This window comes from Lagenorhynchus albirostris, chromosome 2 (genome assembly GCF_949774975.1).
Source record: "Lagenorhynchus albirostris chromosome 2, mLagAlb1.1, whole genome shotgun sequence".
Lineage (NCBI taxonomy): Eukaryota > Metazoa > Chordata > Mammalia > Artiodactyla > Delphinidae > Lagenorhynchus > Lagenorhynchus albirostris.
In genome coordinates, this window is record NC_083096.1 from 164,465,604 (window position 1) to 164,487,771 (window position 22,168).

At 38.1% G+C, this 22,168-nt stretch overlaps 1 protein-coding gene across 7 annotated transcripts in view; it reads left to right on the top strand.

The window, feature by feature from the left end:
- Window positions 1-22,168, top strand: part of EYA3 (EYA transcriptional coactivator and phosphatase 3) — a 104,530-nt gene that overhangs the window by 55,257 nt on the left and 27,105 nt on the right. For 6 of the 7 annotated variants that reach the window (XM_060140887.1, XM_060140892.1, XM_060140888.1 and 3 more), the window contains 5 exons: window positions 534-600; window positions 3,431-3,567; window positions 10,968-11,105; window positions 17,813-17,898; window positions 20,702-20,885. In XM_060140887.1, the coding sequence (XP_059996870.1) occupies window positions 534-600; window positions 3,431-3,567; window positions 10,968-11,105; window positions 17,813-17,898; window positions 20,702-20,885 (612 nt within the window). The remainder of the gene's footprint in view (window positions 1-533; window positions 601-3,430; window positions 3,568-10,967; window positions 11,106-17,812; window positions 17,899-20,701; window positions 20,886-22,168) is intronic. The other variant, XM_060140893.1, reaches the window with a different exon arrangement.

Genomic DNA, 22,168 nt, shown 5'->3' on the forward strand with positions numbered 1-22,168 from the left:
GTAATACAGAAGCATACTTACGTCTTTCTGCTGTTGATTATATACAGCAGTAGCTACAGTTTTCTAATAAAATTGAGTTCCTTCTCCAAATCTGTCTTCCTGCAAGTCATTCTTATGACCTTTTATTCAGAATAGGGTAAGCACCCAGAGAATGAATAAGCTGAAGAAGTATAATGTGGTTTCCTAGACATAGATCTTGCATTTTAAGTTTGCCTATGAGCACAGCTGAGAGCTTAGGAAGTTGCTTCATCTATGGTTGTAGATCAGTGATGGGTGAAGGTAGAGGTCTGTTGGTACTGACTTTCGAGTGCTTTACCATACCCTTCGCATTCTGGCTTCTTTTACTGTCTCTAAAAGTCTCTAAACCCATTATTAGAAGAGTGAGGTATTTCCTACTGCATAGTCTTTCTAAATTTCTGATGCCCAAGTTGTATTCTGTTATTTAGTTTGAAAGACTATACAGTGAGACATGAAATTTCCCCATTTCATTTTTGAAATGTTCTAACTTTTTCCTGGTGATATCTTTCTTTCAGTTATGACATGCACCGATTACATCCCTCGCTCATCCAATGATTATACCTCACAAATGTATTCTGCAAAGTAAGTTGAATAATTATTTCAAAAATCTATATGCTTTTTCTCTAGATTCATTGCAAAATTTAACTTGATATTTAAGTTATTAAGTTGACATTTAACTTATTTTCACCTTTCTTGTTCTTCCCTACTCCAGTTTTTTCATTCCCTCTAAATATAGTCTATATAACATCCTTTTAAAAAGTTGATGATTGTCTGGAATAGATCACTGTTACCCAGGAGCTTGCTCAAAATGAATAGGCACTGAAAAATGCAAAATACCCTTAGTGATGTAAACATATTACTGATCGACCTCTGATCATTCTGTCTTTGCTCTACTTTAATAGAGAGGTCAATTTAAAAAGCTAAAGCCAGCCTCAGACTGGGACTTCTCAGCCTAATCTATGTTCAGTTTATTGTTTTAGGAGTGTCCTGAAGAGTAGAACTAGGCTTGAGATTAAACAGGTTTAGTGGGTTGAAGTCATTAAGAGGCAATATTTTGGGCCTCATGGGGTAAGATCAGCATTTAAGGTCCACTAAGTTAATCATCTCCAAGATGAGTAGGTGCAGAACAGTGTGTATATCGAGCCAGCAGTTGTGCATTGATAGAGTGAGCCTACATACATAGATACATACAAGTGTGCTTTATTAAACTGGGATAAATTCTGATGTGCTTACATAGGCAGGGTACATAAGGAACACTCACCTTTGGTAACACAGGTGAGTGATATGTATGGGTATGTTATAAAAAAACTTTTTCCGTTTGAATTTTGCGTCAGTTAAAAAAATGAGCTAATTGAAAAGTCAGCTCAATGAGTTCTTCAAATTCTAACCTGGTATTAACACTAATAGCATTCTTGGGCCAGTCATTTTCATGTGGTTTTCTTCTTCTGTGAAATGACCGAACCTATTCTCTGAGATCATTATGAGGAAGATAAGAAAATAATTTGAGCTATAAAGACACTATATAAAAAATGATATTATGATCTTTATCATATCTGGAGGTTAATCCATTTGAAGTCACTAAGATTTTAAATCATTCCCACGTGATTTGATTAACAGCTACAACCTGAGCTATTTTCTGGTCTCAGATCTGGCTAAGAAGAATAGAAATTTTCAAATTCAGTCTTTTAGGGTCTACCGAGATGTGAATATTGCATATTCCAAATTCATTCATTTGTTCAAAAAATATTTGTATACCTGCTGTACTCAGGACACCTTATTAGCTATGTCTTCTATCTTTTTCCTTTTTAATTTTTTAAAAATTTATTTTATTTATTTATTTTTGGCTGTGTTGGGTCTTTGTTGCTGTGAGCAGGGGCCACCCCTCGCCATGGTATGCGGGCTTCTCACTTTGGCGGCCTCTCCCATTGCGGAGCATGGGCTCCAGGTGGGTGGGCCTCAGCAGTTGTGGCTCTCGGGCTCCAGAGCACAGGCTCAGCAGTTATGGCGCAAGGGCCCAGCCACTCCGCCGCACATGGGATCCTCCCGGACCAGGGCTCGAACCCGTGTCCCCTGCATTGGCAGATGAACTCTTAACCACTGCGCCACCAGGGGAGTCCCTATGCCTTCTATCTTAATGCGGACCTCCTTACCACTTAGCTAAAACCATTGCATTTATTAATTGCCTCTATTTCAACCACCCTCCGCAATCCATTTTACAAAGAAATGTCAAACCAATCTTTATTAAAGAACAGCTCTGATCTTGTCATTCTTTGCTCAACAATTTCAGTGACTCCCAGTTGAACACTTTTAGCCTCATATTCAAGGTCTTTGCTGTCTATCTTCTCATACTTTGCCTTAATATAATATGTGCTCCTTGCAGGCTGAAGCCCTTCCTCTGTACCTTTGCCAGAGTTTTTCTCTTTTCCTAAAACACCCTTTCTCTCCCATTTCTGCACATGCTATCTGCTCAGCTCACAGACCATTTCTTTATAGGCTTCCTTCATTTTCTTCTTCCCCAAAACTGGGGGGAAAAAAAATCTTTTCCTTTCTGAAACACCCCTTTCCCCCATTATGTTATTGTTATGATCTATATGGTACATATGACACTTTCTTGCTTATGAGTACAGCATAACTTATCAAATAAAATAACCGGTATCTAAAAATTCAGTGCATAAAATGTGGCACCATCTTATTCCATGGATAAAATGACGAGGTCATCTAGCTAGTTTAAAATCCCAGAAGTTTCACTGTTAAGTTCAAATCTCTAGCTAAACCTGATGCGGTTGGCACCAACTAGTGGCAGTACTCTGGCTTAAGTATCAGCGGGGCAATTCTGTGTCCTGTCTAGAACTTCTGGATTTTATTAGTTATGTGACTTCTATTTTACAGGCTCGATCTGGGGATATTGGGCCACACCTGTACTCCCTGTTTTCTAATATGGTTGCTTGCCTTTTCTCTGCCAGCCTCACCCTCTTCTCTAAGTCCCACTTTCCCTCTCAGAACTTTAGCTTGGCCCAGAGGGCTAGGTGGAGAATGGAGCCAATTGCCAATCCTGTTCTGTCCAGTTTTATGTCATTTTAGGGTTTTATTCTATATTTAGACATAAGGGCATAAATGAGTTTAGTCCATACTTGCATCTCACATAGGGCCTTGCATGTGGCACACCACAAATGTTTGAGGCATAGTAACTGGACCTTGGGAGGAAGATATTTGAAGCTATTAAATTTTCTGTAAAATAGGTAGGTGACAGTAGAACCTGGAAAGGAACAAATAATTCTACTTTCTGACCATAGTAAGAGACATTTTACGTGGCAGGTTAGTCTCCTCATTGCTGATGCTTTGCTGTTAGTGGTATTAGCTATTTCCCCTACTTTTCTCACATGAAAGTTTTTGTTTTCTTGAACTTTTCTAGACCTTATGCACATATCCTCTCAGTTCCTGTTTCGGAAACTGCTTACCCTGGGCAGACTCAGTATCAGCCACTGCAGCAGTCTCAACCCTATGCTGTCTATCCTCAGGCAACCCAAACATATGGACTACCTCCTTTCGGTAAGGCATTCTATTGTGAGGAGTTGCTAAGAATGTTGATTTTATCCCCCAGAAATTTCCATCTTTCCCCCAAAAGCGAGCACGGCTGATCAGGAAGCTGAGAGATGCCACGTTGTTCTTGGCAGAGCACCTGCTCAGGCACAGGTGTGCTAGAAGTTGGGTATGCAACTTTCCAGCAGTATATTTGATGCATGTCATATAAAATCATAACTTCTCAATACTCAGTTGTTTATCTGCCATAATGTAGCTATTTCCAGGATACTAAGTCTTGACTGTAAAGCTTGGAATCTTCAAGTGTTTGGAAACTCTTTGAGGAATTACAGTTGATTTGACTTACCATACAAAACATGATACCATGACAAATATATTTTGAGGTGGCTAATTTCTTGCTAAAACCAAGTAATCTACATATTCCGGATGGAATATACCTTATGGTTTTCTGCCCCCACCAACCCTGCTCTGTTTTGTCAATTTCTCCCTCTCCTTCCCTGCTGCCCCAAATTGATCAGTTGTTGCTCTGCTGAACCAGAAAGTCGTCTTAGAGGGGGAAATCCCCAATTTTGTACAACCTTATCATGTGCATAGAGAGTTTTGTTCTTTGGTTTTAGGTATCTTGTACATGAACTATAAATTAGAATGATTTACTAGAAGTCAGTTTGAGGTTCTTTGGGCACTTAATATCTGTGCTTTTTCTGTGTGTGTGTGAATTGATAGATATTGTCAGTGTGCTTTATTGCCCCTTCCCTGCTTTCCTAGAACTGGTGTCAGAAAATTAAGAAAATACTGTATTTTTTAAAAAATATTCAATATGTTAATAAAATTATAACTGTGTAGCCTTTATTGAAACTAGCTAGGAATTAGAAAAATCTTTCAAACAGATTGCCACAGATTCTGGGTGTTGCTTGCCTTTCGTTTTGAGATTCCTAGTTTTCCTGGCCGATTTGGCTGCTCTTTTATGATACTGACAGCTTTCTTATCTTGAGGCTTGTTAGCATTCCTTAGCTCCTGATAACTACTAGAAACAAAAATTGGGGGTTATGTTTAATGGTAGTGGTAGTTGATAACTTCATGAGAGAAGAGAAACAGAAATGCTCTTGTTTTCCTGTTTGTACACCCATGCCTCGTGCCTGTCGGTATATACTAAACTTTTATGTTTCTGATATATTTAACCAGACAAGACTGAGCAGTCCTTTTGGAAGCAGGACTCTGTGAATATGTTTGTGTTTATTTCTTTTTGCATATATTAAATCTAATTTATCAACAGCTGGCTAACAATAGGCTACCAAGTATAAAGTATTTCACATTTTTTTTTACTCTCTGTTTTTATTTAAATTCTTTATTAGAAAGCCAAAAGCGCTTTATGACATTGTTGAACAGTTGATTGATCCTACTGTTCAGTGTTAAATAAAACTCCTATTATATCTCTGAACTCAGATTTTGGAATACCTAGCACAATGCCGTGTGCATATAGGTTCTAGATATTATGGTATCTTTTATAATCACAGCATTTCTCTCATTTTAAAGAAAGAAAGAAAAATCTGTAAAATAGGTAGATCCCTGTTAAAAACTTGAAGGAAACAGTGTTTATTTTATATAGAAATATTGGTTATAACAGGCTCTTTTATTAATCTATTTCTGTTTAATAATTGGGGGTGAGGGAAACTTGTTTAATAAGTTTTTCTTATCACTAATTCAGAGAGAACTGTTCATTAGCTTAATTTGCCTTTGAATGATAAGGTATGGCATATTCTTAAATTTTATAAAGGAAATTTTAAGGAAATGTTTATAATACTTTGTGTGTGTGTGTGTGTGTGTGTGTGTGTGTGTGTGTGTGTAATGCTTTTTAAAGTGCCTGTATTTTTGAAAGACATTTTCTTATGTTTTAACACATGGCTTCTTTTCTTTTATATCACTCAGTTGTAAAACACTCCATTTCTTCCTGTATAGCACAGGGAATTACACCCAATATCTTGTAATAACCTATAATGGAATATAATTGGCAAAAAACAAAAAAACTGTATCACTATACTATACACCTGAAATTAACACAGTATTGTAAATCAACTACACTTCAGTTAAAAAAAAAAGCCTCCATTTCTTTTTTTCTTGTGAAGATTTTGGTAATTTTATTATCTTAGTGTTACCTGTTAGCACTAAAACTAGATTAGCTAGTCTGTTATTTTATTTCAGATGTAAACAGAGCTTTAGAAAATCTTACTGTAATACGATTGTATGTTATATATTTATACAGTAATAATATATTGTAAGAATATTGAGTGCTTACTACGCAAGCAGTATGCTGAGAATGAGTGCTTCACACTTTACATTACTTTCTTATGTAATCCTCAGGACCACCCTTAAAAAGTAAGTGGCAGCATTATCCCTTTTTATAGATGAGGAAACAGGCTTAGAAAGATTAAGTGACTAACCTGAGGTCATACAGTTAGTAAATGCCTAGGATTAGAAGTGCACCCCGGTCTGTTTAATTCCAGAAGTGCTCATAAATTTAGGTCTGTATGAAAAAGTTAATCTCACAGTTGACTTTGAAATTTAAAAGTTTCCTCCTTTTAAAGAAGTGAGAAAAAACTAGAGGAAATCTAGGAAGCCCATATTATGACTAATCTTTAAAAGTAAAGGAATGGTGGTCATATCTTTTCAGGACTATATAGAAATCTGGTGAGATGGTAGAATGAGGATTTGAGGTTCCAGTGATCTGCATGAGTACATGTGAGAGAAAGGGTACTCGTTCGTTTTTAGGGGCTCATAAAAGATTGGCTTAACTGCCATTGTTCTACCTTCTTTTAAAAGAACTTTAATATGAGATGGAGATTTAACAGTATGTATTAAGAGTCTTAAGGATGTTCATGCCATATCCCTCAGTAATTTTACTTTTAGGGATTTATCCTAGGGAATGAATTAGAGATAACCACAAAAATTTACTATCAAGATATTCATCACAGCATTATTTATAATAGCAAAAGATTGGAAACAACAGACATATTGAATTGAAAGATATATGTTAAATTGCAGTGTATCCATAGAATGGAAAACTGTGTAGCCATTGTAAATCATATTCTTAAAGAATATTTAGGGTCTTGAAAAAAGTTTATTATTAATTGAAAAAAGCAGTATATAAAACTAAAAATATAATATACCAAGTTAGTAGTTTTAAAAAATATGTGCATAAAGAATAATTTGGAAGAAAAACTGAATGTTAACAGTACAGGCAGTACAGATTTGATCTCAATTACCAAGGAATCATGCAAAGTGAGGACACATTTCCAATGTGTACAGGTTTCAGTTAACACAGTCCCGTGCAAAAGTGAGAATTGTCTGTTTTTTTGTTTTTTTGCGGTACGCGGGCCTCTCACTGTAGTGGCCTCTCCCGTTGCGGAGCATAGGCTCCGGACGTGCAGGCTCAGTGGCCATGGCTCACTGGGCCCAGCCGCTCCGCGGCATGTGGGATCCTCCCGGACCGGGGCACAAACCCGTGTCCCCTGCATCGGCAGGGGGACTCTCAACCACTGCGCCACCAGGAAGCCCTGTCTGTATTTTTTTTGTGTGTGATGAGACTATGCAATTTTTTTCTTTTCACTTTCTATATTTTCCCAATTTTCTATAATATACATCTACTTATAGTTAACGAAAGTACTCAGATTAAATTACTTAGTATTTGTAAGAGCTCATCCCAGTGAGGTATTAAATCAACAAGATATTCTTTCATATGGTTTTTTTAGCATTTATATATACTTCGATTCTTTTTTTTTGTTGTTGCGGTACGCGGGCCTCTCACTGCTGTGGCCTCTCCCGCTGCGGAGCACAGGCTCCGGACGCGCAGGCTCAGCGGCCATGGCTCACGGGCCCAGCCGCTCCGCGGCATGTGGGATCTTCCCAGACCGGGGCACGAACCCGTGTCCCCTGCATCGGCAGGCGGACTCTCAACCACTGCGCCACCAGGGAAGCCCTGTACTTCGATTCTTAACCAAACTAATCTTCTCTAAATTTCCACTACTCTGATATATATTACTGCAAAGTGAACTGCTCAGATTAGTTTGGTTAGTGACTAGCCAATAGGGGGGAAAACTTGGGTAGAGTTTGTGATAAGACCCCACTGTGGGGCAGCATGAGAACAGCACTCAGAGGCAGACTTCCTTTGCCATTTTTAGATCAGCTGCTGCTCTACATCAGGCTCTTGGTACTTAAAATGACTTGAGAAAGTCTACTTGTAGGCAAAGAACAGTGGACCAGGAGTCAGGAAGCCGGGATTTCATTTCTTCTTTGCTGCCGGCATTAGTGCTCTACAGTCACACCATTTGGTCATGCTACTTGTTACTTGGAATTCTGGAAAGAGTGCTTTTAAAGGAAGATAGACTGATAGATACACACACACTTAAAGAGCAGGGCTACAGTGATACTGGAGGCAGTGTCCATATTGTCTTTTATTCCTCTGTTCTTCATAAAATAATATTCAATAGCTACTTTATGTTTCTGCCCCAAAACATTCAAAACTATCTATTATTTTCTCTACTTGTCTTGGACATTTTGCACTAATTTCTGACCTTATAAGATGGACTAGTTTATAGAAATTTTACATTTTGAAACTTCAAAAATACATACTGAATAATGGGACTAGCAAAACTCTCTCAGTTAATACTATTCTTATTAGTAAGATAGTATTTTAGGACAGTGTAATAATAAACATGTTTACAAACCCAACACCTCAGGTTCAGAACCTATTTAGAAAAAAAACACATTGATTACAATAAATCTGAAAGTTATTGTGACATTGAAAAGGCAAATTGTTTCTATGTTTCTAAAAAGTGTGATAGTCAACCACCAAGAATCTTAGCACTAATATTCAAATTTCACATCATAAATGTTTAAAAAAACTACATTCTCAAATATTTTTTATTGTTAAATGTCAGCCATAACAAGGAATTAAGCTGTGACTTACCTGGGCAAGACTGAAAATCATCATGAACCAAGGGGTGGAAGGGGGTGGAGGGCAACCCTCCTAATTTGTGCTATAGAGATGTTGGCATTCCTTAATCTCCTCAAATATGTTATTTCATGTGTTTAGTAGGTGAGAAAAGAATATGTCTTGTTTTTTTAATGCTTTAGTTTGATAAATTAGGAGTTTGGGATTAACACATACACACTACTGTATATTAAATAGGTAAATAACAAGGCCCTACTGTATAGCACAGGAAACTATACTAAATATCTTGTAATAATCTATAATGGAAAAGAATCTGAAAAAGTGTGTGTGTATGTGTAGCTAAATCACTTTGCTCTACAGCAGAAACTAGCAACATTGTAAATTAACTATACTTCAATGAAAAAGAAAAGTTTGAGACAAGGCAATTACCATGTTCCACTGTGAACCTTTTGAGATTTTAACATCTTTTTTTTTTTTTTTTTTTGCGGTATGCGGGCCTCTCACTGTTGCAGGCTCTTGCGCTGCGGAGCACAGGCTCCGGACGCGCAGGCTCAGCGGCCATGGCTCACAGACCCAGCCGCTCCGTGGCATGTGGGATCTTCCCGGACCAGGGCGTGAACCCGTGTCCCCTGCATCGGCAGGCGGACTCTCAACCACTGCGCCAGCAGGGAAGCCCTAACATCTCCTTTTACTATTCTTACATTTACTTGTCAACAAATTTTACAGATCTGAGTTACACTAAGATATCTGAGGGCCCTGGTGAAGCAGAGGTCCTTATTCTCAAAGCATTATATATTTATAAATTTCTTATCAGATTAAGAGTATATGAAGTGAGGTAATGTTGAATTTGAATCTGTGGCTGACCTTGGTATTGATTTCTTACCTGGAATGTGTTTGATGAATCTTCTTGGGCCTAATTATCAGCTTCAACTATATTGATCCAGTAGCTATAACTATTCAGAGCACAGTGAGGGTTTTTTTGTTTTGTTTTGTTTTTTAACATCTTTATTGGAGTATAATTGCTTTACAATGGTGTGTTAGTTTCTGCTTTATAACAAAGTGAATCAGCTATACCTATACATATATCCCCATATCTCCTCCCTACAGTGAGGTTTTTAATAGACTTTTGCATAGCCAAAATTATGACAAAAATTTGGGGTCTTCCCTGGCAGTCCAGTGGTTAAGACTCCGTGCTCCCAATGCAGGGGGCATGGGTTCGATCCCCAGTTGGGGAACCAAGATCCCACATGCTGCACAGTGTGGCCAAAAAAAAAAAAAAAAAAAAAATTTATGACAAAAACTCTTCACTCATAAAGGATATCCTTAGGCTGTCGTGTAGAAGCAAGCTTTTTTTTTATGGTTTCCTAGTTTACTGCAAATGAAAAAGGAGATACAGCCAGAAACAGGAGATTGTCAAGAAGTGACAGATCACAGAGAAAAGACAAAGTGATACAAGAGCATTCAAATCATAGAACTGTAATTGAGTTCTACTTAGTACTAAGCAAATGTCTTCACATACTGCAGTAGCTTCTGGGGATGTTTCTGTAATGTACATAGCACAGCACAGTATAGATCTGAGAAAAGGTATGGTCACTATTTCCTCCCTGCTAAGAAGGCAGGAAAGGATATAAATATTTTTTAGAAAGATTGTCACTTAGGAGCATTGTGATAAAAATAAAACTGAATAGCTATAATGTCTTCTTATATGTTCTAACAGGGAAAGATATGTCTCAGGTATTATGTGGAAAAGCAAATTATGAACAGCATGTAACATCCCATTTTTATTAAAAAGAAAAAAAAGATTAGTAAACAGAAGAAATCTGAGTGACTCTTATGCAAACTGAATAGCAGTTAAGTCTGGATGGTGGGATTATATATGACTTTATTATTTCTAAAAATTAGAAATTATGTTTCTGTTAATGTTTTTTAATTTATAAAAGTAAGCAGGTATGTCTTTCCTAATCAGAAGAAATAAAGGTAACAAAATAACCAGCTTAAGAAGGCAGAGAAGTATACACACATTTTAGAAAAATCTGGTGCTTGTTTAATGGGTAAGTGAATTTTAAACGTATGTGGAATGTCTCCTACCTAGACAATGCAGATAAATGATTTATCACTCTACAGGAATGTCAGGCACTCTACAACAATGGTAGGGTGTCAGTAGCCCTTTTTCTGAATGCTGATCAATTTTCCCCATCCATTGAAGTGAACTTACATACATACATATCACTATTGGGTTTTTGACAAGATTTTTGTTTCTATGGCCCCATTCCCCAATTCTTTGAAATTGTATTTGCTTGTGGTATATTACGAGTGGGAGATTCAATAATTTTCTCTTACAAGCAAATTTATTTTTGTTTTAAGATTTTGATTTTAAACCTACTGGCTGATATTTGAAAGCATAACCATGCTCCTCAGTTCCAGTGTTTTGTTTGTAATTGGTCCAATTTATCTGATTCAGGTGCATTGTGGCCAGGTATGAAACCTGAAAGTGGTTTAACTCAGACTCCATCTCCAAGTCAACACAGTGTTCTTACCTGCACTACAGGGTTAACCACAAGCCAGCCAAGCCCAGCACATTATTCTTATCCCATTCAAGGTAAACAGGCATGGTTGTGTGTGTTTTGTTTTTTAAAAAAATTATTATTGTTTTTTGTTTTTAATCTACCTGTATCTCCAAACATACTGGGTAATATAGGATATTTGCATTTGTGCATGCTTTTTGTGTTAGACAAACTAGAACCTAGGAGTGTGGTTCATAAGTAGTTTAAGCTTTTGTGAACTGCTTAATAGAATTGAAGACTCCTCTTTTGCACGTTGGTGTCCAGAAAACCTGTCTAATTTTGTTCTAGTCTGTTCTCAGTGGCGTTTTGTCCTGTAAATGAGCAGAAGACTCCATGGGTTAGAGCTTTGCTGACTTCTTTTATGTGAAGTCCATATAGAATGGAAAGTGAGATTGAGTGCTGCTTTGTGAGATGTGTGCTGCTTTTCTGCTGTGGTTTTTGTTATACCTCCACCCCCATTTACTACTTCTTGGTGAGCTTTTCTCGTTCAAAAAATTCAGTGTTGTTTCTATTTTGTGATGGAAAGCATAGCATTAAAGCTTGAACTCTAAACACCTCTGCCTTCCTGAGTTCTTCCTCTAAAAGGTTAGAATTATGACAGGACTATTTGGAATGAAGACAAACTCAAAAGGCACTGTGGAGTTAATTCCTTACCCTTCCAAGTCCAATGCAGGGAATTTATCATTGCTCCAAATTGGGAATTAATGTCCATCTACTTGGCTTCTCATCTGCCTCCTTTCTCCTGATTTCTCCCAGCTTTTAAATATTATTCCTTATAAGACCAGTCCTAGGTGTTCTTTTTTTTTTTTTTTGTGGTACGCGGGCCTCTCCCGTTGCGGAGCACAGGCTCCAGACGCGCAGGCTCAGCGGCCATGGCTCACTGGGCCCAGCCGCTCCGCGGCATGTGGGATCTTCCCAGACCGGGGCACAAACCCGTGTACCCTGCATCAGCAGGCAGACTGTCAACCACTGCGCCAGCAGGGAAGCCCGGTCCTAGGTATTCTTAAAATATAAACTTTGATGATGAAAAACTGTTTTGATGTAGATTATATTAAACAAAATATTTTGATTTTCAGTATTAACTGTTTTCAATAAAATGACTGAGGACTACTTTTTCTTAGTCTGTTGGGAACAACTGGTTACTACATTCCTAAGACCTTGCTCTGAGCTACCTTTTTCTCTTGTTTATGGAGTCTCCTCTTAATTATTTTCCCTTCTTTTTATGTTTGTCCCCTCCCCCTTCTTTCTTTCTAAAATGGGAACAAACCAGGAGGAAAAAAACTCGAGCATGACTTTGTCTTCTCCCTCTACTCCCTTTCATTTTTATAAAGTGTTCCTCTACTTTGGTAGGCTTTGGGGTCCAACTACAGGCAAATCTAGTAGCCAAGTTCCTCCTAAACTGATAAATCTCTGATGACTACACCTAGGTCATGAAAGAAAAGCAAGGAGTTCTCTTCCTTTATATTAATAATCCTCTCCCAAGGTGTAGAACCACCACTCATCTGTACCTGTACCTTGAATTTGAGGAACCTGATAGCTGTGCTTACTTCTCCCTCTTTGTAAAACAAGAGGAACCACCTTTTGGGGGTCTTTTAAGACCCATTGCTTTAAAAAAGTCACGAAGCTGTGCTTTCAACCTCATTTGCCACTATCCTCATTTCTTACCTTTTAGCACATTTTTTCCCTTTAGATCAATTAACCCAATTTCCTCCATTGTGCTAATAATGATCACTGTTGGTATTTGTTAAGTGCATATTATGTGCTTAGCATTATTTTAGCAGAGATAGGTGTTACTCATGTAATCACAACACACCTATGAGGGAAGTACTGTCATTAATCTCATTTTACAGATTTGGCACATAAGACACACAGTAAATAAGTCAAGGATGTAAGCTGGGCAGCCTGACCCCAGCACACGGGTGTAATGTTTATGATTTTCAATGTAGAAGTCATGGTATCAATATCAACTCCCATAATTGAGAACCTATACTTGCAAGTATTTAAATTCATTTCCCTTCCCTTTTCTGGTTAACCTGTTGGCCCATTATATTGCCATTAGAACTTTGGCAAAGGGTAGAAATTAAGGCAGAAATTAAGCATCAAGTTATCAATTTTTACCATTTATTCTGAGAAAAAGTTGGTAGAAAGCAAGTGGTAACAATTGGCTAAAAGGAAATATGGGTATTACTGGCACATTTGAATCACCTGGATTCTCCTCTATCAGTATCACTCTCCTCACCCCCACTTTTCATTTCCTTTAGCACAGATAATTAATGTCAGCTCTCCAGGGCTTCATCTTCCCCCCTGTGTAACTACCCAGTCATTCCACTGAATAAAAACAAGGAGCATTGTATTGATTTTTTTTTTTAAAGTGGTCAAAACAGCAATGTCCCCTCATCCCCTCCAGAAGCTTTCAACAATTGACAGTAGCCCATCTTCCCAGGGGAAGTTAGGGAAATTACAGCAAATTCCACTTCTGGCTTGATCAGCTCTGACCAAAACCTTTTCTTTAGTTTATACTTCAATGCTCATGAAAACCCTTTGATTAAATAGATCTGGCTTCTTTATATCAACCTTTTCCTAGAGTGTCTGTGACTGTGTGGCCCAATCTCTGGTTATTTTCTTCAATTGAGATGATTTAAATAATTAAAATTCAAGTAGCAAAATTAATTTCAGAAATTTCAGAATTAATTTTAACCCAACCTTGAATTTCAGTGAATGTCTTTGGGCTCTGATAGTGTTGGTAACACACAAGAGTCTTTCGTTGACTAGGAGATTTGTTTTGTATTTTAATAGACTTTATTTTTTTATTGTAGTTTTAGATTTGTAGAAAAATTGAGCATATGATACAGAGTTATATATCTCCCTACCCTGCACACAGTTTCCCCTATTATTAACATCTCACATTAGAATGGAACATTTGTTATGATTAACGAACCAATATTGGTACATTATTATTAATTAAATCCTAGGTTTATTTCGATTTCCTTAGTTTTTACCTGATGTCCTTTTTCTGTTCCAGGATCCCATCCAGGACACCACATTTCATTTGATTGTCATGGCTCCTTAGGATTCTCTTGACTGCAGTTTTTCACACTTTGCTTGTTTTTGATAACCTTGACATGCTATTCATGAATCCCACGAGTATTTATTGAGCTTTACCTATTGTAGGCCGGGTGCTTTGCTAGACGTTGGAGGTGATGAATAAGGTAGTAAGATTCTGCCTTCATGGAGCTTACAGACTAGGAGGGGAGGCAGAAAACAAACAAGTAAATAAATAGGTTTTGAAAAGTGCTCTGAGAGGAAAAAAGAATTGGTTGTTGTGACTGGGAAAACAAGAAAGGAATTAGTTCTAATAGAGGAGTCCAGAGAGAGTCTCTCTGGAAGTAGACATGCTGAGAAGGAATGATCATGCTGGAGGGCAAGAGGGACACACCAGGGAGAACAACAATTCAGGCAGGGAGAGCAGCATTGCAAAGGTCCTTGAGTGAGAAAGAGCCTCTCTTGTTTTGAGTAACTCGAAAGCTGGGTGAGCATGGGTGGTAGAGAAACATTCATAAAATTAGAGAGGTGGGTAGAAACTAAATCTTGCACCAACTTCTATGTGCCATTAACCCTTGGGTTTACCCTCCAGCTTTGGGGCAATGTCACTTAATTCAACTGTGCCTCTCACAGTTCTATAACCACAGTCTTCTGATTAAAGCTATCTCTGTATCCTGACTGTTTCAGGTGGATCTCTAGTAGGGCATGGTTCTCAGAAGCTTTGTCTATGATTTCACAGCTCTGTTGCAAAACAGGAGTGGGAACTATCGGAAAACAGTTGGCCATGCCATTGGCATTTGGAGAGCTAATAGTCTTTAAATATATGTGTCAATGGGAGTTACCACTTGAGTTTTATTTTATCCTCTAAATTTATTTTTGTTGCATATTTTATTGCTTCTGCTTTTGTTTTTTAAATCTGCAGTTGAATTTGTTGTTGTTGAGACCTAGATGTATATTTATGTAGGATGATCATTGCTTTTTTTTTTTTGAGGTGCCTGACTTTTTAGTCATAGTTTTGCAGGGGGTACGGCATGTAGTGATTGTGTATATTTTAAAATGAGTTTAGCTTGGGTTCAATGCTGGTTACAAGAGCCTAAATAAATACTATTTATTTAATTATCATCTAACTTTTATCACTAGAATTTAAACGCCATGAGGGCAGGGACTTTGTCTTGTTCACTACTCTACTCCTCAGTGGCTGGAACTGTTTCTGGGCACATAGTAGACCCTGGTTTAATGAACAAATGAATGAATGAATAACACGTTAGAAATGATTTGATTGAGTTGGAGAAAGAACTGTTATTGAGCCCTATAAACTTTCTAGGTGAGCAGACCAACATTTCCTGTAATGGAAGCCACTGTTGCTGAGAGGAATTTGTGATTTTTAGTACTGTACTTGTTAAAAACTTGGTATCAACAACTAGCTAATCAAGTCATTAAACTTCCTGTCAGGGATAATTAAGAGTATGTGGCCAGTTGTTTGTAAGGTCTACCTTTTTACCTCCAGCCCAATTCTGTAAGTGATCTGAAAATTGTTAAATTTATAAAACTACCTTGTCAGTCAGAGCAGCTTTTTCCCCATGTGTGCAGATATCAGATGTGAATGAGTTGTACCTGTAACCATTTATAAATCATTAAGAAGGTAGAATAGACTTAAAGGTAAATGGGAGGAAAAGAGGAATATATGTTAGGATTAGGGCTAAAGAAAAATTGATCTAGAAATGGAGTTTGCTGGGAGAGATAAACTTAAGAGATTAAATACTTCATTTTCTTTCCCACATTAAATCACCTATGTTTAGCCAGCAGGCCTGCCTAGCATAATGTACTGGTAATAGAATCTGGAATGTACTCAAAATTCTTTTCCTACAAGAATAATTAAAAACTACTTGTAGAGTCATTTAGCTTACATACAATGATTTCTTAGGACTTCCCCCTTAGGGGAAAAAATATTGATGGGAAGAAAATATCATCTATAAATTATAAAATCTGTTTCATTTCGGTGTTGGGTTTAAGAAAGTAAACAAGAATCCTTTAGTTTACCTGGGGGAAGGAGTACTGTAGAAAAGAAAATCTCCCTGGATAGTGATGAAATCTGATCCCTAGCTCAGCCACTGACTCAGGAAAGAAAGAGCACTGGATGAAGAATTGGGAGATGACAGTTGTCATTTTGACTATCTACCTTTAACCCCATGACTGTGGACAAATTACTCTAACTCTTCTTTGTCCCAAGTTCTTCTGAAAGCTAGCAGTAGCTCTTCCTTATATCTAATTTACCTCAATCTCTTCTAGACTTTCTTCTAAGCAGAGTACCCTTGGCGAATGGGATACAAATTCCCTATGATTTTGACCAGTCCTCTCAAGTTTCTGCTGCATTTGTTCACCTGCACTATTCTTTTTCTTTTTTTAAAAAATTAATTAATTAATTAATTAATTTTTGGCTGCGTTGGGTCTTCGTTGCCATGCGCGGGCTTTTCTCTAGTTGTGAGCGGGAACTACTCTTCGTTGCGGTGTGCGGGCTTCTCATTGCGGTGGCTTCTCTTGTTGCAGAGCACGGGCTCTAGGTGCACGGGCTTCAGTAGTTGTGGCTCACAGGCTCTAGAGCACATGCTCAGTAGTTGTGGCACATGGGCTTAGGTGCTCTGCGGCACGTGGGATCTTCCCGGACCAGGGCTCGAACCCGTGTCCCCCGCATTGGCAGGTGGATTCCTTAACCACTGTGCCACTAGGGAAGTCCCACCTGCACTATTCTTAATGGAGGTTTTCCTAATAACTTTCCCTCTAGAGGACTTTGTCGCCAATGGGATAGGTAGTCAGATAGTGTGGTTTACCTGATGGTGAGCCTTTATGGTGTGTGTGACTGCGGTAGAAACCATGTATAAGTATGCTTATGATGAGCAAAAGAGAGGAGTTCAAGAGCAGTACCTCACAATTTCACTTACATTGTCCACCTGGAAAACGTCACTGTGACAAATACTAGTCACTGAGGATTTTATTAAAACCCTGGTGGAATCTGTGATAGAAGGGTGTGAAAAAAAACCCAAATTTCTTGTCGTGAGACAGGCAGCCTAAGTAGCTTATGAAGTAAATTTTTACCTGGCCAGAATAATATTGAATATTTTCCGAATTTTTCCAGGCTCATGGGTGAAATCATTAAATGCCAGAACATGGTGTTTGTTGAAGCAACTCCAAGCACTTTAGAATTTGGAAAACTCCATCAATTTCTCAGAGTAATTGTGTTGCACCAGGAAAGGCGTAATTTGGGGCAAGTGACAGTAAATATCACAGTGTAGGACTTAACACGTGGATTTACCAGAGTTCTTGTTGTTTCTACTGGTGTCAGTAGGTCACACTGCAGGTGAGTTATTTTTCAGCTGCCAGAGAAGATGGACTGGAGTGATTTGGTTTAGGTTCTGATTTCACTGGTATCATTAGTATGAACCAGTGCATTGTGTTGTATCCTTCTAGGACTTCAGTAGGAATAATTGAAGACTCAAGTTGAAACAAAAATGTGTGAACTGTTTTATTTCTAATCAAGTCTAAATTAAGGTATGGCATGCAAAAGAGCAAAACCAGTATATAGTATTTATTTCCTTTGCCAATGTTTTTTATCTCCTTATAGATCTGTTTACTTAGGACAGAATATATTTTGAGTTTCATTTAGGCGTTTACATAATATCTTTTAACACTTTCAATCTTATAGCTTCAAGCACAAATGCCAGCCTGATATCCACTTCATCTACTATTGCCAATATTCCAGCAGCAGCAGTGTCCAGCATCTCAAACCAGGTACGGTGCTGCTTTTGTTCCTCCTGTTGATATGGTTCATCTAGCTAGCTCTTCCTTTCTTCTTTCCATTATCAGTTTGCCAATCTAAGGAACAACCAGTATGGACTGTGGCGAGACCTTTTTCTGGATGTCCTCAGGACTGAAACCTTGGATGGTTTCTCAGGCTACTACCCAGTTTCTCTCATTCCATTGCCAAGACTATGAATGATATGATTATATCTGCTCCTTTATCTACTGTGTGTGTGTCTGTCTCTTACCCTGCTGCTACAAGAATGTAAGCTCCGTGAGGGTAGGGATTTATTTTTCTATTTTGTTCAGTTATTTTTTCTGAGAGTTCAGAAAAATGCCTAGTACTCACATTGAAGGCACATAATAAATGTTTGTGGAAATATTACTTTGACTTTTTTTTACTTAGCCACTCATTTCTTTGTGAATTAGTCTGGTCTTGATCACTATTTTACTGACTCTGTATGTTTAGATCACTTGTAACATCTTCAGTGTTTTAGGGTTTTTTTGGTTTTGTTGTTCTGTTTTTATTTGTTGTTTTCTCTGCAGCAATTAGTATTATCAACCACTGCCTCCATGGATCTTTTTTTGTGGCTGCAGTTAACATTGCTATTCTGGTTCACTTTTTATGTTTTGACTGTTTTTGCATTTGTTCATTCTTTTAGTCCACAGGTATTTATTGAGTTCCTGCTGTGTACCTAGAATTCTTCAGGGTAACACCTCTCTCCCTTTGCATATCCTGTCTTCTGTCATGGACAGTCTCTATTTAGTTTTCCACATGCTTATTATTTCATCCCCAGGAATGTTTAACCACATTCACAATGTCCATTTACTTCTTCCAAAATGAAGATTCTAGTCCTGACCTCATGATATCTACAGGCTTCCTGCTGATTGATGGGCTTTTTTTTTTTTAATATCCTATTATTTCCCTAAGTTGACCATATCTAAAACCAGCCTTTCATTCCACCCTTTCTTCCGTTTCCCTGTCCTCCAAAAGTAATACCACTTTTTCCTATGGCTTCTCAATTCTTGTCAGTTACACTATTTTTTAATATACCTAGGCCTAAAACCAGACCAGTCATCATCTTCGATTTTTTTTTTTTCCTTACCCAGCCCTAATCCAGCCATTTCTGGAATTCTTTCCTGCTTTTTCTTTTTCTTTTTTCTTTTTTGGCTGCGTCACATGGCCTATAGTTCCCTGACCAGGGATCTAACCTGTGCCCCCTACGGTGGAAGCGTGGAGTCTTAACCACTGGACTGCCAGGGAAATCCCTGCTTTTTCATTTTTGCTGTCATTTCCCATGGTTTAGCTTTTTCCTCTTTAATCTTGAGTTAACTGTTCATCTCATCTTTAATTTTTCACCGTGCCTGTACATTTTCTAAAACACTATCTGATTAATTTTCTTTAAGTGCCAGATTTTATCCTGTCACTCACCTGCTCAGAATCTTTTCATATTTTTGTTTATTTGAATTTGATGATCCCCATTTTCTGCTCCCACACAAACTATGCACCACTGCGTAAAGAATCCAATCCAATCCTTAACCAGTCATTCAGGCCTACAGAGATCCTTTGTTTCATCCAGACTCAACATCTCTGGCCCCTTAATAAAACCTTTCCAGGGCCTGTTCCTTTTCCTATCCCCTGTGCTTCTTTGTCTCAGCAAGTTCTCTGTCACGGTCTGCAGTGATAGTTGTCTTCCTCTGTATTTTACTCATTTGACATACAGTTTATTGCTAATTTGTTGGAAATGGTTTTTGGTCTTCTATCCTGCTAGATTTTTAACTCCCATGTACCAACACATACGCACACACACTCACACTGTGAATTATATTTGGCTTATGGTAGATGCTCAGTGTTCTTTATAAATAATTGGTCTGATCAGTTAGCTTCTTCCTGCTTGTCACCAATATCAATTATCAGTGGAATTTTTTTAAAGTGTGTATTTGAGCTGTGCATCATACCCATTTTTTACAGCTTTTTAAGGTGTAATTGACATACAGTAAATTACACAGATTTAAATTGTATGATTTGATAAGTTTTGTCATGTACGTGCCCGTGAAACTATCAAAGGTTCCCTTCAAATATTTTTAAGAAACTTTATTTTTAAAGAAAGCTTGATTATTTAAAAAAAGAGAGGGGACTGCCCTGGTGATCCAGTGGTTAAGACTCCATGCTCCCAATGCAGGGGCCCCAGGTTCGATTCCTGGTCAGGGAACTAGGTCCTGCATGCTGCAACTAAAGATCCCGCATGCCACAACTAAGACCCTGAACAGCCAAATAAATAAATATTTTTAAAGAGAGAGAGAGAGAGAGATACTCAGTTTTTAAACTGGGAAACTTTAAGGTAGGATATTCACTTTTTTGTTTAAGCTCATCATCTGTCCTTAAAAGCACTATCATCTAGTGCAGTGTTTTATAAACTTCTTAAGGAGTAGACTCTTTCCTTCAAAAATTCTATGCAGAAATTCTGTACATAAAGTAGAAGAAAAAAAGGCTGGTAGAGTAGAAAAGGGACATTGTGTGTACAGTGCATGGGACACTTTGCTCTCAGCCTTAACCTCATCCCAAAGACAGTCCCTGAGGCGTGTCCTCTTGACTCTTAGGTTTCCACAGAATGCATTTTGAAAATCATTGGTTTAGGTGGAAGACTATATAGGTTAGGTAAATAAGAAGTCGGGTTAATGTTTTAGGGAAATAATTACGAAAAAGAGGGACATGAAAGTCTCTTGTGTTGAAATTAATGTTATGCTCTGGCTAAGTGGCTTATTTTCCTCCCTTATTCCCTTTGACCTACAGGACTATCCCACCTATACTATCCTTGGTCAAAGTCAGTACCAGGCTTGCTACCCCAGCTCCAGCTTTGGAGTCACAGGCCAGACTAACAGTGATGCTGAGAGTACCACTTTAGCAGCAGCCACATACCAGACGGAGAAGCCTAGTGTCATGGTACCTGCTCCTGCAGCACAGAGACTTCCCTCTGGTAAGCTCTACATTTGGCTTCAGGGCATTTCATCCAACAGGTGATGGTGAAGATTACCTTGTTCTGGTCTAAGTCACTGTTACCATGCTATTGGCCTTCCTTCTCAGGTGAGGAGTATTTAAACACTGTAACCAGACAACGATGAGTCGTTGGCAGACTGAATATAATACCTGATGCTGTGAACAGAAAAGTACCAAGAATGAAAAGACTTTGTTTATGACTCCCACTCCACTCTCCCTGTAGCTATAATATGCTTGTCACAGAGAACTTCAGAATCTTAGCACATTTTATAAAAGCTGGAGGACTCCAGTTTTAGTCTGTGCATAACTGACTTCTGGTTAGGCCTCAGAACAGTAGTTCTTAACTTTTTCTGTGTCATGGATCCCTTTAAGATTCTGAAGAAAGGTATGGTTCTTTTTCCCCAAAGAAATACATAAAATTTAACCTACAAATGTAAACCTGTAGCTTTGAAATGGATCAATGAATTATGATGTCCAGATTAAAAAATCCTGACATAGGGCTTCCCTGGTGGCACAGTGGTTGAGAATTTGCCTGCTAATGCAGCAGACATGGGTTTGAGCCCTGGTCTGGGAGGATCCCACATGCCGCGGAGCAACTAGGCCCGTGAGCCACAACTACTGAGCCTGTGCATCTGGAGCCTGTGCTCCTCAACAAGAGAGGCCGCGATGGTGAGAGGCCCACGCACCACGATGAAGAGTAGCCCCCACTTGCCACAACTAGAGAAAGCCCTCGCACAGAAACGAAGACCCAACACAGCAAAAATAAATTAATGAATTAATAAAAAACCAAAGGACTAGTGTTTAAAAAAAAAAAAATCCTGACACAAAGACTTTATGCACACATTCAGTAAACATATATATGCACATACTTTTTATCCCTATTTTTCATGAAAATTTGGTGGTTCGCTGTCACATCATGTAACTTGAGGAAGGACTGTTTATCGTTAACACTGATGCATTTTTACAAAGTGGTCTACATCAACTAATGCAGTTTTCTGTGCATCTTGCCTCTACTGGTCTTCTAGATAAAGACATACAAATGGTTGCTGCTTCGAACGTACATAACTCTGAAATCATTACATGTGTTGATGCCTTAGTTTTGAATTCATTTCTCTAAATATCTTTGTTCTTCATAACAATTTTAACTTTTTAATAATGGAGAGTTTCAAACAGTGGCAGAAGTTGTCAGAATGGTATAATGAACCCTTATATTCTGTCATCCAACTTCAGCAATTAACAACTCATAGGCAATCTTGTTTCAAC